The sequence below is a fragment of the Heterodontus francisci genome, chromosome 37 (assembly GCF_036365525.1).
Source record: "Heterodontus francisci isolate sHetFra1 chromosome 37, sHetFra1.hap1, whole genome shotgun sequence".
NCBI classification, from domain to species: Eukaryota; Metazoa; Chordata; class Chondrichthyes; order Heterodontiformes; family Heterodontidae; genus Heterodontus; species Heterodontus francisci.
The window spans coordinates 36978608-36995847 of record NC_090407.1 but is presented as its reverse complement, the minus strand read 5'-3'; the positions used below and the strand labels follow the sequence as shown (position 1 = coordinate 36995847).

The 17240-nt window shown below is 43.3% G+C and overlaps 1 protein-coding gene across 6 annotated transcripts in view; it reads left to right on the top strand.

Annotated features, from left to right (window-relative positions):
- nphp4 (nephronophthisis 4) overlaps positions 1-17240 on the top strand; it is a 532906-nt gene that overhangs the window by 503578 nt on the left and 12088 nt on the right. For 5 of the 6 annotated variants that reach the window (XM_068017516.1, XM_068017513.1, XM_068017512.1 and 2 more), the window contains 5 exons: positions 4364-4449; positions 12586-12671; positions 13479-13650; positions 14455-14634; positions 16782-16925. In XM_068017516.1, coding sequence (XP_067873617.1) covers positions 4364-4449; positions 12586-12671; positions 13479-13650; positions 14455-14634; positions 16782-16925 — 668 coding nt within the window. Of the gene's footprint in view, positions 1-4363; positions 4450-6833; positions 6944-12585; positions 12672-13478; positions 13651-14454; positions 14635-16781; positions 16926-17240 lie in introns of those variants that run through there. The other variant, XM_068017517.1, reaches the window with a different exon arrangement.

The following is a 17240-nucleotide window of genomic DNA, read 5'->3' as shown; positions in this document are numbered from 1 at the left end:
ATGCAGACACTGGAAGCACCCCACCAGAGTTGCTAACAGCATTTACAGGAATCTGTAGAGACAAAGAAAGACCTCTATGGGGCAGAGAAACCGTGAGGGTGATGCCTCACCTAGTCGAAGTGCCACAGGGGAGTGCAGTAGAGTCTGCACAAACACCTGCAGGCAGGAGTGTCCCAGAGGACAAAGGGGAGATTAGCAAAGATTGTAGAGGTCTTCGCTCAACATGGATACTACCGCGCCCACATCAATGAGGAGTGACACTGAATGCCTGTGATCGTGACTGTACAGTCTATGAAGTGACCCCTGTACATGGGACCAGGCACTTTACTGACCACAAAAGCATACACATACTGGATTTCACTCTCAGGAATGAGTACCTCCTCATGTTGAACATTTCGACGATCTGCATACCTTTGTGAAGTGATTCATCTTTAAGCATTAGTTGCACTTTTTCCCTTGTGCTGTACAAGTTGATTTGAATCCTTGGTACCCCCACAATTTGGGCACGTTTTTGAGGGTGCCTGACCATGATAGAACAAGTGTTGATGAGCCTTCTGTGGTCTCTTTGTCCATATCTCTTGCATTTGAGCTGATTGGGCAAGCTGTGTCAGCGATCCTGAGCATGAGGCTGTATTTTTGTGTAACATCTTCGAGTCTAACATGGCGGATTCGACTTGGACGGCCAAGGTTGTGGCATTTTCCAAAGTCAAACCATCGTCCTCCATGAGTAAGCATTTCCTAATTTGTGGGATTCAAGTTTTTTCAATTAATTGATCACGAATTAATTCATCAGTTAGTGTGCCAAATTTGCATGTAGAAGCCTGCTGAGACAACACTGCCACATATTGTATCATGGGCTCACCATTTCCCTGGCATCTCTGGCGGAACGTGTATCATTCAATTATCACACTTTTCTTTGGGCCAAAGAATTTCTCAAGAGCACTTACTGTCTTATCAAGCGTAGACATATCATCCGTTAGCTGCTCGAATATGCACTGGCCCTCTGCTCTGAGGCAATGTACGATTATCGCCTTCTTGCGGGTCTACCCCTACCGAACAAGTAGGTTTCAAACCCAGAAATCCATCTGTTCCACAGAATGATAGGATCTCCTGGTGATGTCAGGAAAGGTGCTGCGGCCAATAAATTTAAATTAGTCGCCATCTTCATCACCAGACATTATGTTTCATACCCCAAGTATGAAGAAACTAGACTCATGATTTCTGTGTAGACTTCATTCAGATGGCTGCCCGGATATGTCTTTGTTTCACTTTGGGAACAGTGCCCCATCAGGATTGACTGACACCACAGTGAGCAGTCTTACAAATGTAGCACTGAGCAATGGAACACAACAATTATGTTATGCCCAGTAAAGATATATTATATTCCTAACTTTTAAGATATGAACTTTATTACTCTTGTTACAACCAGGTGAGAAAGAGGTCTAGGGTTCCCTTTCAGCCTTCACCTGGTCTTACTGTAGCTGGGTTTAATTTTTAACACACTGTTTTTAGTTCCCCCTTGGTGAATCCTTGTTCACTGCCTTCCAATTATAAGGCAAAGAAACCAGCACAAACCGGTTTTCTTAGGTTTAAAGAAGAAAGATTGAAATTTATTAAACTTAAACTCTAATTCGGTTAATGCCTACAGATACACGACACGCCCACGCTAGCATGCATACGCGATACACACATGCAGATAGAGATAGGACAGAGCAGAAGAAATAAAATGGAAAAATTTGAGACAATCTCTGAAGAGGGTTTTTTGTTACGGATCTTTGAACTCACTGTAGAGTCCTTGATTGTAGGTAGATCTTGCTTTTCAATGGAGGCCAGTATTCTTCTTAAGCCTTGTTCGCTGTCGGAGACTTTTCTCTCTTGGGGTTCACGTGTCTTCAGTGGATTTGGGGTTACGTGAGAAAGAGATGGGAGCAGACAGGAGCAAACAGACACTCTGAGTTCAAACTGTACAATCTAGGTTGCCAAGCAGGTTAGTCATGTGACTTACTGGTCTGACCACATCTTGGATTGTATCACTTTAGCAGTCTCTGGAATGCTCCTCTTACACACAATACCTGGGGATCAAGGCCCATTGTGGGTTGAATGGTCCTTTGTCCTTCCAAGCACTGTCTGTTAATATGCAAATGTCTTTTCCAGCCACGGCTGATCTGTTCAAAAAGTCCTTTCTTCACTTCACTAACAGTTTAAAATCAATGTTTATGACAAAATTAATATGCCTCACTCTTTGGGGGGTTGGGGGGCTAGCATAACACTCTTTGAAATTGACTTTTCAAAAAAGTGGACAATTTTGCTGCAAAAATGGCTGCCAGAAGTCAGATGACCTGGCCTGAGTATTCAAAAACTGCCTCACTGTCTCGAAAGTACAAGAGTTGTTAACTACAACCATCCTGAAACCAGCAAGAAACATTCCTGAATTGAATGGGTTTCTTCTGAGGCAAATGAACGCAGTGGTTAGCATCGCAGCCTCACAGCTCCAGCGACCCGGGTTCAGTTCTGGGTACTGCTTGTGTGGAGTTTGCAAGTTCTCCCTGCGTCTGCGTGGGTTTCCTCCGGGTGCTCCGGCTTCCTCCCACAGCCAAAGACTTGCAGGTTGATAGGTAAATTGGCCATTGTAAATTGCCCCTAGTGTAGGTAGGTGGTAGGAGAATGGTGGGGATGTGGTAGAGAATATGGGTTAATGTAGGATTAGTATAAATGGGTGGTTGTTGGTCGGCACAGACTCGGGCCGAAGGGCCTGTTTCAGTGCTGTATCTCTAAATAAATTTTTTTTTTTAAACTGTGAAGTAGCCACATCATAAGAGAATGGTACCCTTCCAGACATCAATAGATAGCCATGGATTCCATATCCTTGGTAATTTTGTGGTCATACCAGGGGAGGAAGCCATGTGTCAACCTCCAGAAACTCTAATGTGATGGATTTTAACCTTAAAAGGTAGCCCTCTGGAGAGAGAAGTGAGATCACAGAAAGCAGACCAGCTAGAGGCTGTGGAAAGAGATCCAGCCAAAACAAGGAAGAAGCCCTGCTGCTAATTCTGCACCTCAACTTGGTGGAGCAGAGAACTGAAAGTGACCACCACCTCCAGTCTAAAGTCTTAACCACCATAAATCTACAACACCTCAACAAATTCAGGACTGCAAACACCCAGTCCTGCACCTTTTAAAAGATACTGCCCTCTTTAGGTCGTGAACCACGAACATCTACCTCACTTTAATCCACTTACCCTTTTCCTCTATCTATATTCTAGTGTATGCATGTGTGAGTGAATGTGAGTGTGAGTGAGCTTGCGACCATTTCAGGAATTGAGTAAAAATAGTTTTTTTTTACCTACGAGAAAACCTGTAATTTGTCTGTTTATTTGACCCTATAAAGCACTTAGGGACTAACTCATCATTTTAAACAAAACAACACTGTCAGTTGGGAGGTGAACAGTGGGAACCACCCACACTTCTTACCTGTCCATACAATTATGTGTATACTATAGCAATGTGAAGTTGGATTCTCCCCCTTTAGCCATAAGATGCCAATTGTAGTTCAGCTAACTAATCAAAGACCAGGGACTGAATGTGGGACCTGTCCAGTCTTCATGGCTCACTGGACAGCATCTGAACTAACAGCCTGTGAGGGGTAGGATTATGGCAAAACAATTCAGAGATTGATGCCGGAAAGAGGCACCCATGTTTCCTGGTAATTCCATCAGTGGCTCAGTTTTAGCACCAACAACAACTTATATTTATGCAGCGCCTTTAATGTAATGAAGCATCCCAAGGCAATTCATGGGAGTGTTATTAAGCAAAATTAGATGCTGAGCCACATAAAATGAGATTAGGGCAGATGGCTAAGAGCTTGGTCAAAGAGGTATATTTGAAGGAATGTCTTCATGGAAGAAAGAGAGGTAGAGAGGCGGAGAGGTTTAGGGAGAGAATTCTAGAGTTTAGGGGCGATGATATTAAGGGGAACCAATGACAGTATATAGAGGGAAACTATTTACTCTGGTTGGGGTTAATGACTAGGGGACATAGTCTTAAAATTAGAGCCAAGCTTTACAGGAGTGAAGTTAGGAAATACTTAGCTACACGAGTGGTTTGGAACAAACTTCTGCAAACACAATGAACTGCGTCTTTGTCAGTTGAAGCATTGTTGAAACTAACAGCAAACATGCACTGTTTCTATCACTATCACTGTCCGAATTGTTTTTCCCATAATCCCTTGCAATCAGTTATTCTATACATGCTCATATCTCCTGCTGTTTTGGGAATGGGAGGGTGCAAGTCTGCGGAGTGCGTGCAATTCCTGTATTTCACCTCACTGCTCATGTGTGTCATCGTTTCCTTTGATATTTTCCAGGTATGGCAGTGCAGTTGCCAAATGCAGAGTTTCAGATCCACGTTCGCTGCAGTGATTTCAACATCATTTGTGAAACAAAGAAAACGGTACGTTCTTGTTTTGCCTGTGTTAATGATGAGCCAGTAATTTTTTTTGATCCATATATTTGAATGCTGTTGACGTTTTAGAAACTTCAAAAAGATTTTAGGACAAACACCGATTAGGCAGCAATGTGCCGAACTGACCGGGCGTACACATCAGGGCATCCTCCGTCACATAGAATCATAGAATGGTTACAGCACAGCATGAGGCCATTCGGCCTGTCATGTCCATGCCAGTTCTCTGTAAGAGCAACTCAACTAGTCCCACTCCCCCACCTTTTCCCCATAGCCCTGCAAATTTCTTCTCTGCAGATAATTATCCAGTTCCCTTTTGAAAGTCACAATTGAACCTGCCACCACCACACACTCATGTCTCATCACATGCAGAACCCACCTCTAAGCTTTCCTGTAAGGTAAGTGCAGTGTCAGTATCTGAGCTGGTGGCTGCGAGCTAGCCCGTGTCCTAACTCGCAGCAAGTCCTGTTCACCTATCATCTTTGCGCTCGCTGACTTGCATTGGCTTCCAGTCCAGCAACGTCTTGTTGTAAATTTTGTTAAACTTGCATAGAACCTTGGTTAGGCCATACTTGGATTACTGTGAGCAGTTTTATTTATTTTGAGATATAGCACTGAAACAGGCCCTTTGGCCCACCGATTCTGTGCCGACCATCAACCACCCATTTATACTAATCCTACATTCCTACCACATCCCCACCTTCCTCAATTTCCCCACCACCTACCTATACTAGGGGCAATTTATAATGGCCAATTTACCTATCAACCTGCAAGTCTTTGGCTGTGGGAGGAAACTGGAGCACCCGGCAAAAACCCACACGGTCACAGGGAGAACTTGCAAACTCCGCAGTACCCAGAATTGAACCCGGGTCACTGGAGCTGTGAGGTTGCAGTGCTAACCACTGCACCACTGTGCTACCCACAGTTCTGGTCTCCATATTATAAAAAAGGATATAGAAGCTCTGGAAGAGGTACAAACAAGATTTACTAAAACAATACTAGAACTGAGAGGCAATACTTATCAGAAAAAATTGAACAGGCTGGGGCACTTGTCTCTGGAAAAGAGAAGACTGAGGGGTGACCTGATAAAGGTCTTTAAGATTATGAAATGGTTTGATCGGGTAGTTGTAGAGGAAATGTTTTCACTTGCAGCGGAGATCAGAACCAGGGGCCATATATAAGGTAGTCACAAATAAATCCAATAGGGAATTCAGGAGAAACCTCTTTATCCAGAGAATGGTTAGAATGTGGAACTCACTTTCCAAAGGTGAATAACATTGCTGCATTTAAGGGGAAGCTAGGTAAACAAATGTGGGAGAAAGTATTAGAAGGATATGCTGACAGGTGAGATGAGGAAGGTTGGAAGGAGGCTTGTGTGGAGCAAAACACTGGCATGGACCTGTTGGGCCGAATGGCCTGTTTATTTGCTGCTACTCCTATGTGTTAGTGTGTAAGATTGTTTGGCACTGTTTAATTCTTGTTATTTATTTATTTATTTCTGTCGAGAAATAAAATGTGCTTAAGACAGGAATTCCTGCTTTCAGAGATTCACCTTATTATCGTCACTAACTGACCCCAGAAGTGACATATTGCTCCTAATCACAAACTTTTCGAGGTTCAATGAAGAATTTCACCTGAAACATTCATCTTCCTTTCTCTTTGGATGCTCAATATCCAATTGAGTATTTTTAGGATTTGCAGATTTTCGTTCTCTGCCTTCAAAGACCTGACCATTTTCGTGCGCTCGTGTTTTTCAAAAGCTTTTTTGTTCAGTTGGCAGGCACATGTTGAGGGGATATAAATTGTGTTAAAACCTGTCACCATGATCCAAAAAGATTGTCAAGATGGAACAATGTTTGACTCCAAAGGCTTCTCTTTTTCAACAGTGTGAGTCCCCCTTTAAAACAAAGAATTTACTCAGGCCATCAAGATAATTTTTGGACAGTTACACTAAACGCTTCTAGATAATTATTGAATAGACATCCTCTCAAACATTCCTTATCTACTTACAATCTGCGCGTTTGGAACTAAATCAGTCTCTGATGGGTGAGTCCAGAATAAGGGGGCATAACCTTAAAGCTGTTCAGGGGTGATATCAGGAAGCACTTCTTCCCACAAAGGTTAGTGGAAATCTGGAACTTTCTTCCCAAAAGGCTGTTGGGGCTGGGGTCCAAATGAAAATTTCAAAATTGAGATTGATAGAGGTTTGTGAGGTAAGGTTAATAAGGTATATGGAATCAAAGAGGTAAATGAAGTTATGGTACAGATCAACCATGATCTAATTGAATGGTAAAACAGACTCAAGGGGCTGAATGGCCTACTCTTATGTTCCAAACAAAAGACCAGTTAACTAAACCAGCCATTACTCTTATCAGGAATTTATGTAACTACTATAGAGACAGTTTTTCTCCTGGCAAAGAACCTTGTCTGCTGGGAACAAGTATTGGGAGAAACTGTATGGATGGAAATTGGAGCACGCCCAGGATTCTTCTGGTGTTCCGAGCAAGAATTAAAAAGATAGCAAGGTCAGTGATCCATAATGCTGGTCAGTAAACTGACATTGAAGCAGCACCACCAGAATCCAGTGACCTATAAAGTAAAAATACTGCTCAAGACGAATGTAGTTTTTTTAAACTTCTCTACTTTTTAGGGCACCAAAAGGAAAAAATAACAACAGCTGCAAACTTTTCTAAATAATTGGTTTTATTGACATTAAGCCATTGTCCAGATAGAAATCCTTACCACCTTAGTCAGTAGTATAACTCCTGCCTCGGGAGACTGAGGAGTTAATTCTTTCTTGATATCTTCTTTGAACTGTTCCAGTTCTGTCTCCTTGCAATCACTTTTAACAATGGCTTTTTTTTAATACTGCTCTTGTGGCTCCTCAAACTGGTGTGTTTTCTTTCCCTTCCTCTCTCTTTCTCAGTTTGGAAAGGCAGCTGTCTTTGTCATGACTTTCTTATCTATCCTTGTCCTTTAAAAGTACAGCAAATCTTGTCTGGCCTTGTACCTTTACTGAGGCGGATACTGCAGTTAGTCGTCAACAGTCTTAAGCAATCATGATACCTTTTGAACGTAGCAAATCTTTCCAGTATGCCTGCTGAACAGTTCTGCATTTCTAATTATATAATATATAATAGTTCTGAAGAAGGGTCACTGACCTGAAACGTTAACTCTGCTTCTCTCTCTGCAGATGCTGCCAGACCTGCTGAGTATTTTCAGCAGTTCTTGTTTTTATTTCAGATTTCCAGCATCCGCAGTATTTTGCTTTTATATTACTGCATTTCTAATTGATTCTTTTACTTTTAAAAGTCTATATTGAAAAATCCATAATCCTTCAGTAAGGATAGTAATAGATAGGTTTTGGCAGAAAGCGAAAAGTAAATTAAATGGCATTTGGCAGTTGTAGGAATAGCCACAGTTTTTCTTTATATTATTTTATATATAAAAGAAAGACTTGAATTTATATAGCATCTTTCACATCATCGTGATGTCCCAAAGTGCTTTACAGTCAATCAGTAATTTTTAAAGTGCAGTTATTGTTGTAATGTAGGAAACGCAGAATCCAATTATCATACAGCAAGCCTCCACAAACAGCAATGTGATAATGAACAGTTAATCTGTTTTAAGTATTGGTTGAGGGATAAATATTGGCCAGGACACCAGGGAGAACTTCCCTTTCCTTCGAATTGTGCCATGGTATCTTTTACAGCTGCCTGAGAGGACAGACGAGGTCTCAGTTTAACATCATCTGAAAGACAGTACCACTAACAGAGCAGCGCTCCCTCAATATTGGTGTGACAGCCTAGATTTTGTGCTCAGGTGTCAGGAATGGGGTTTGAACTCTTCTGACTCAGAGGCGAGGGTGCTTTTTCTAGCCATAATTGACATCATAAAAATAGGAGTCATTTTCACCTTCACTGCCTGGGCAGTAACTTGGTGGAACTGATACCATGCCCATTGTAGAACATGCCTGATTTGCATCTCATTGATTGCAATGATTTCACCAGGCAGTGAGGATGAGAATGAGCCCCGTTTTTATATACATGTGGGAGAATGCCCCTGTGCTCAGCAAGTCTGATTATGTTCACATTATCAGATGGAATGCTCTAAGTTGTGAACAGTACAATGTCCTGGAGGCATTCACATGCTGTAGCTTTTTCTTACTGGAAGTAGTAACATAATTTATACAGTCTGCTGAGAAGACAGAGATCAGGCACAGGATCATTCTGGAATCGTGGGATGAAGACATGTCTATCAATGATAAATTTGTAATGAATGATGAAAGGGGAAAACATTTAAGTTAAGTTCTAGAACTATAATTCGACATAGATTCCATTACACGGAATCACAGAATCATTACAGTGCAGAAGGAGGCCATTCAGCCCATCGTGTCCACACTGGCTTTCTGAAAGAGCAATTCTCTCAGTTCCATTCCCCTGCCTTCTCCCCATAACACCGCACATTTTTCCTTTTCATATATCTATCTAATTCCCTTTTGAATTCTTCAGTTGAACCTGCCTCCACCATGTTCTCAGGCAGCACATTCTAGACTTAACCACTCGCTGCATGAAAAAGTTTTTCCTCATCTCACTTTTGCTTCTGTTACCAAATACTTTAAATCTGTGCCCTCTTGTTCTTGATCCTTTCAAGAGTGGGAACAGTTTCTCTCTATCTACTCTGTCCAAACCCCTCATGATTTTGAATACCTCAATCAAATCACCTCTCAGCCTTCTCTTTTCCAAGGAAAGCAGTCCTAACTTCTCCAATCTACCTTCATAACTGAAATTCCTAATACCTGGAACCATTCTTGTGAATCTTTTCTGTACTCTCTCCAATGCTCTTAGGTCTTTCCTATAGTGCGGCACTCAGAACTGGACGTAATACTCCAGCTGAGGCCAAGCTTGTGCCTTATACAAGTTCAACATAACTTCCGTGCTCTTGTACTCTATGCCGCTATTAATAAAGCCCAGGATACTGTATGCTTTATTAACTGCTCTCTCAACCTGTCCTGCCGCCTTCAATGACTTATGCACATATACACCCAGGTCCCTCTGCTCTTGCACTCCCTTTAGAATTGTACCCTTTATTTTATATTGTCTCTCCATGTTCCTCCTACCAAAATGAATCACTTCACATTTCTCTGCATTGAACCTTGTCTGCCCATGCCGCCAACTTGAAGTCCTACCCTATCCTCCTCACAGTTCACAATGCTTCCAAGTTTTGTGTCATCTGCAAACTTTTAAATTGTACCCTGTACACCAAGGTCTAGGTCATTAATATATATCAGGAAAAGCAAGGGTCCCAACACTGACCCCTGGGGAACTCCACTACAAACCTTCCTCCAGCCCGAAAAACATCCATTAACCACTACTGTTTGTTTCCTGTAACTCAGCCAATTTTGTATCCATGTTGCTACCGACCCTTTTATTCCATGAGCTACAAGTTTGCTCACAAGTCTGTTGTGTGGCACTGTATCAAATGCCTTTTGAAAGTCCATGGACAACACATCAAAAGCATTGCCTTCATCAACCTTCTCCGTTACCTCCTCAAAAAACTCCAGCAAATTAGTTAAACATGATTTTCCCTTAAGAAATCCATGCTGGCTTTCCTTAGTTAACCATTGTAACCTAAAGCAAGATAGAATATAAACACAGCGAAATCCTGGTGTGGAGCCAAACCCCAATGATTGCACACTTTGAAGGAGGTCTGAAAATTATCCATCTGAATGGATTAACTGTTAAGCATGAATATTTAGCTCTGTAGTTGGCTCACCGCTCAGAACATTAATGTGAGCTACAGAAACATGGCAATTTGTATTTCTGTTTGCTACATGCTGCCAGAGAGGCCAAAAATAATTGTAAGTCTCATCAGCTTCTGAAATATACTGAATAAGGAGCATTCCAGTAACAGCTTCAAGTGTAATGGTGTCACAAAGTGTTAACCTTATTTTCCCTCAGTTCTGCTGAACATGCCGGGATACGAATCCCACGACTATTGGCGGCCTGTTATACACAATCTAAGTGATCCTTCTCCATGTGTCAGCCTAAACAGAGAGTGCTGGCAGGCTAGTGAACTGTGTAGGGCATCACTGGCAAGTCCAAGTCTGCTCTTGCACGATATCTGCCGATGTGTATTTTCCAGCATTGAATGCTAAATATTGATTAGGAACAGGTTGATTTCTCCACCACCCAGGGCCAGGAGAATTAGAACCTGCTGCTGCATTTATGGTACACTGGGTTCTTTATTCACTGTATCCTACTGTATGAACATTATCATGTAACTAAGACATGCAGAACGTTAACAGTGTCTGCATTGAGAGAGACTGGCAGTACAAAGTGAGCTCTAAACAGCATAGCACATATACAGCAGGGTAAGAGGAGGCTCATGTGGACATAAATGTCAGCATGGACCAGTTGGGCCAAATGGCCCATGTCTGTACTGTAAAATTCCAAGTAATTCTGTGAAGCAGTATCTGGATGTGGAGCAGTACCTGTGAATTGAGGGATATTGAGATATTTTACAATGCTGGTTAATACCACTGCCCGATCCCTAGATAGGTCAGAGCAGGAAGTTTGAGTTTCCTAAATTACAGGCTCTGGATGGAGCAGGTTGAATAGACCAAATGGCCTCCTCTCATTCTGGATTTTATTATGATCGTATTGTTTATAAGACATCAGTGAGCGATTGCAGTAAATTACTTCAGTGCTACTTACATAACCTTTTAACAATCCAAACTGATTTCCTGCTCTTGAATGACTCCCGTGACTGCTGCAGCACAGAATGATGGAATGCTGGTCCAAGCCTGTCATTCCACACACTCCAAGTTTCTGATTTCAATAATGTTGTTGTCAAATGGGGCAACGAAGAGGATCTAAAGCTATGATTCCAATAGCTCTGTCCTTGAATAGCATTCCCTTGCCCTATTTTGTTGGCGAACAGCCAGGTAGGCCCCGAAGAAAAAATACATTTGCTGTGGTCCACAGCTGAATGAATGACCGGATGAAAATGCTTCAGACTGACTTTGGGAAAGAGGTGATAACATACTTAGAAATTACTAAGCTTTATAATCTAGTTTGAATTCTTCAGTCAGCTTGCATTGTTCTAATAACTTGGAGGCACTCATTAGGTATGCAACTTAATCAAAGTTGTAAAATTTTGGATCTTACCAGCCCTCTGGAGACAGGCTGAGAGGCAAGAGGATTGTTACAATGGTGGCGGTTGGCATCAGGAGGGAAGCCCGATGTCTACATGCCACCACGGGATATTTCAAAAGGCGGGAATGGCAGCAGCACCCGCCAACTAGAGGCGGGCGGCCAATTAATCCAATTAACGGCCACTTTATGCCTCGCCGGCATTTACCGGTGTCGGAACACAACCCCCCATCCCAACCCCACTGCATCGGCTTCATCAAGGCAACCTTCCAGTGGCTTCCCGGAGGGGGTACCTTCCTTTCTGGGTGCTCAATGGCCTATGGAGGGGCCCCCTGGCAGCAGTGGCCGCGTCACTGCTGGAGGGTTCACCTCTTTGATTGCCAGGACCTACCTGCCTGGCTCCAGCACATAAAGAAGATTTCTTCCTGCTTAATATGGAGGTTCCCTTTCTTTCCCCTTGCCGCCTCAGAGCAGCCAGCTGTATCAGTGGAACTGCCGATCTGTTGGCTCTCTGATTGGGCCGGCAGCTTGGAGAGGCAGGCCAACATCCTGAATTGCCCGTGCCGGTAAAATCCCCTCCATGGTCCCCCCGCGCGCTTGCACGGGCTCGGGACCCACATTTGATGCTGGCAGCAGGTCCCATGTCATGCCAGTAAAATTCCGGCCAATGCGCCTGTTTCTGGAGCTGGGTGCCATTGCTTCTTGAGAGGCCATTGAGCTGTCTCTGGGAGCAGCACAGTTTGCAAAGTAGGGTGTGAAGAGAAACACTGAAGAACTGAAGTGCTTAGCAAGTTCAGTTTTGCATTTTAGCACCAACTACTACTAATATTTGATTGCTGCGCACCTACATATGCAGTACTATTAGCATCAGCAGAACACTCAGTGTTTCTATTACAGATATTACATAATAGAGTAACACTTGATTGCCATGTCAATTAACTTTTTGACAGTCTCACCTTTGTTTCTTCTGCAGGCCCTCAATGAGCCACAGGATGTTTTCCTGAAAGTGGCATGTGGCCCCAGCCCAGAGATCAAGAGGTTCTTTGTCATAGTTTACATGTGAGCAACTAATATTGAATCTATTCGAACATACTTGCTTATGAGATTAGGCACCATCTCATCATTGGTCTATGGAGCTGGATCTGCTATAACATCAATGCTGCTTTCCACCCTTTGCATTTGCCTGGGGTAACCTATCTGTACGGTATAGTTTTTGAACCAAGTGCATGTGTGTGCATAACAATATGAATTGCATATGATGCCTTCTTATCTGCACACTGCAGGTCTCCAGTATGGAGAGCTGTGGCTTTGCATAATGCATTTTTTTGGCTGCTGTTGGAGGTGTGCTTTTGGAGACGGGACTCCCTTGCGACCCCCTTCTCCTGCAAAGCCCAAGTATTTTGCTTTCACAGTTTGCTTCAACTGGGAGAAGTTAAAAGGAAATGATGAATGGTGGAAAACTGAAATAAGATCAGAAAATTCTTGTGTTGCAGTTGATGAAATTTCCAGGCAATCTTTCTCCTTCAAATGCTGTTCACCTGCTGCACTTCATTCTCTCCAGGAGTCTGACTGACAATCACCAATTGGGAGTAATTTTCCCAAGGACCAGCTGGTAGCAGGAAGCCTCACTTACTGGCAGTGTGTATCAGGAGACCATAGGCACATTGCAAGGGGCACTCAGAATATTACCCCCTTAGAATCTTTATTAAATTGGGTCCCTGTTATTGGAATGGTATAAGTGTTCATTATTTTGCTATAGGATGATAAAACGTTTAACGCACATTGTGCTTTAGAGATTGATCAAATATGGGGAGAGGGAAATGCTTACAAACAATAGGGAAAACTTTTTTCTGTTCCATTTTTCAGGGACCCTTGGCTGGCCGTGCCCATCCAGATATGGCAGTTCTACGTACACTCCCTCCAACGGATAGATGTCAGCTGTGTGGTCGGTGAGCTAACCCAACTCTCACTGGTCTTGCGAGGGACACAAACTGTCCGAAAAGTGGCTGCTTACACCTCAAATCCTGCAGAGCTTGAGGTAACTGACCAATTTTAATATGGTATTCATTTTCACATCTTTAGCGATATGATGTCTGTACATAAGGCCTCGCTTGACAGGAATTTGTATTGAGGAAATTGGGTGCAGGGATTAACTCCCCTAATTTGCGGCAATCCTCATTTTCTTGCCATTTAAATGATTAGTCAGGAAATCGGGTGAGTCCGGAACAGACTGGTTGAGCTGGGAAGCAGGTGAGCTGGGAACTGGGATGAACTGGGTACTGGGTGAGGTGGGAATTTGGTGACCTGGGAATTAGGTGAACTGGAAACCGGAATGAGCTGGTGATCAGGTGAACTGATTAGCTGACCTTTGCACCAGCATTACAGACCTGCAATCACAGAGCCCGTATATTTAAGCATGCTCTGACAGTTCACTGTCCAGTGTGCAAATGAGCATTACAGACCAGAACGGTCCTAGTTTTGATCAAAAGCTAAGCTAAGTTAGTCGGGCAAGACTTGAGCTGGAGAGAAGCAAATACAACCAGCCTGAACTCAACTACAGATTATGGGGTTGGAGTGAGGACAGGATGAGACCTGGCAGAGGAATTCATGTTGTAAAAAGCCCACACTTGACATGGCCATTTGGATGGGGGAGCAGAAATAGCTGCATTAATGGAACATGTTCCATCAAGAATGAGCAGCTACAGGAGAGGACAGGGAAAAGAAAGCTGTGTTGTTAGTGTCCTCCGTCTTTCTGAAAATATTTATAGATTAATGTTTGGAATTAAAACTTCATAAACAGTGGGTTGAAAACTGTTTAATATTGTTTTTAATTATCACCTAGACTATACCATCAGATGCCTTCCTACTTCCACCACACACTGTCAAGGATCTACACATTAGTGTGCGGCCTCAGAAAGAAGGAGATAGGTGTATCTGCCTGAATGTAGTGGATGTAGATTTCCGTCAGTTGGTGGCGTCCTGGCTTATCTGCTTAACTTGTAGGCAGCCTACCATCTGTAAGGTAATGAGAATTTATGCAGTTGCGTCTTTGTTAGGAACAATGGATTGGTAGAAGATTATTCTCTTCACCATTCCAGTCTGCTCTCAATGGCCGGAATTTTGTGAAGGTGGTTTTGGAGGCAGGGAGGCATGAAAATTTAGAACGCAGTGGGTCAGCTTCTCGCCTCCGGGTGATTTTCCCAGGGGCAGGCTGCGAGTGGAATCATCTGTCTGTCCTTGGGAGGTGAACAGGCAATGACCACAGTTAAGGAGTCAATTAATGGCCATTTGTGTAGAGGGAGACGAGTTTCCCATGTCATAAGGGACCCTCCCCCGCAGCTGTATCAGGAGGGCCCCGCAAAGCAATAGAGGCAGCTTCATGGCGGGGGGGGGGGGGGGGAGGGGTCCGAGCTGTATAACAATTGAGGCCATTTAATCATTTGCCAGCAGTAATTCTCAACGCTCTTGCCTCCCCAAGCTGAAGGCTTGTGATTGCAGCCAGTTCATCAAGACTGATGTCTCCATTACTGCTGTACCTGCTGCAATGGCAGCCGTTCCCCTCCTATTGAAGGTACCTCCATTACGTCACTCCTGCTCCAGCTGCTGGCCCCTCAACAGTGCACACACTGAGAAGGCGGCTGGCAGCCATAGCCATCGGCCGCGCTGAATGCACCTCCCGTCTCTGCAATCTGGCTGCCATCCCTAATTGTATGGGGCTCAGGGAGGCAGCCTGAAATAATCCCGATGTCCGACGATTCCGACCCTTATAAATCAGGACAACATTTCTTGCCTATCAGTAACTTCCTGCTTTAGTTTTCCTCTCTTATCTCTGTGTCCTCTCCTACGATGCCAAGTGTCAGCAGCTCATGGACTTACTTGCATCCAAAATTAAACTTAGCTGCTTCTGTCTCCTTTAGCCCCAATACCTCCTCAGTTCTGATACATTTTCTCTCCCAATACCTCCTATGCTTCATATCTCCCCTGCCCAATTACCTCCTTCAGCCCAAATCTCTCCTTTTCCTCAATACCTCCTCTGCCCTGATACCCTCCTCTCTCCCAATACCTCCTCTGCTCCGATACCCTCCTCTCTCCTGATTCCTCCTCTGCCCTGATACCCTCCTCTCTCCCGATACCTCCTCTGCCCTGATTCCTCCTCTGCCCAGTACATTCTGTTCATTCACTGAATGCTTTGCAGATGTGAAATGTTAGTTATGCAAAAGGAAGTGGAGCTTTCGCATCTTACATATAATCTAATGCCATTGGAGGCATTTTGATCAAATTAATTTATGTGAAAGGAATCTACTGCCTGTTTGTGTTGAGAAAGCATTAGATTTTTCAGTCAAGATAAGTAATTTAGTCATGAATTCAATAAAATTTAGAGTGTATGTTTTGTTCTATAAAGTAAGAGGCATTAGAGATCACCAAAGCAAGCCCTTCTTGAACATTGTTGTTAGAATGAATTGTATTGACCTTGGAACTGCTGCACTTGAGGTTCACACCTGAATTCACTGAGGTCGGGGTCTCAAGACCCCAGAGCAGCTGCTGCTCAAACCCATTGATAATGTATGTGGGTGAGTTACATTGCTTCTCAGGTGAAGCATCCCACACTGGGAAAAACCCAACACTTTGAGAAGAAAATCATTTTGGGCCGCCTGGTATAAGCCCTGCCCAATATTTAGCTCATTAATTTCAGTCGAGTTGAATATCAAGCAGGTTGACAGATGCACGACTGTCCATTTTACGTGACTACCCAAAACAAATCTCTACCCCTTTGGCTTTCTTGCCTATTGGAACTGAGCTTCTTGGACTACCTCAGTTGTTAAGCGCATTGGCTATTGTGGAACAGAGAGGTGTGAGGTTCCATCTGCTTTGTGCTAAATTTGTTGATCTGAGCTGAGGCAGTGCCTGGGCTGCTATGATTGATATCTGTGCCCCTGAGCTCTCAGTGAAGGAAAACTGGACCAGTGTGTGTGATATGAGGGAGGGGGGAGAGACAAATAGTGAACCTCATGTTGGCTGATGGATGACTAATGGAGAAAGCCCTCAATCTCCTCCTTTGTACTTTTGATGTGGGAATTTTGACAAATATTAGGATAATGTAATAGGGTCAATATACCAATCTTTCTGGCTTCTCTCTGCAGTTTGTATTAATGTTCTTTTTATTCAAAGGCTTTTGAGATCTCAATTCCCATCGGAGAAGGGAATGGTAGCAACAAACGCATCAGTTACACCAATCCCTACCCTAGCAAACGGGTGTACTTCCTGCGAACCAATCGGCCCGATTTACTCCAATACAAAGAAGACTTTTTTGAGGTGAGTGCCATACATAATTCAATTTAACAGACATTTTTGTTTTCTACAAGTTTGGAGCAAATATTGAAAAGTAATTATTTCAGGAAAAAATCTGAAATAATACCAGGAATTGTTTCTTGAAGTAATTCTGCCTGCATTTTGAAGGCAGTGTGCCCAGAGTTGCACGCAGTATTCCATATGTGACCTTTCAATGCATGGATCATACCACACCAGTGATAATGTACTCAGTGCTGGTCATGAACCACACAAAAGATGTACGTGTGAAGTGAATGTGAAAAAGAGTCACAAGCTGAGGGGAATGAGCTATGAGAGAAG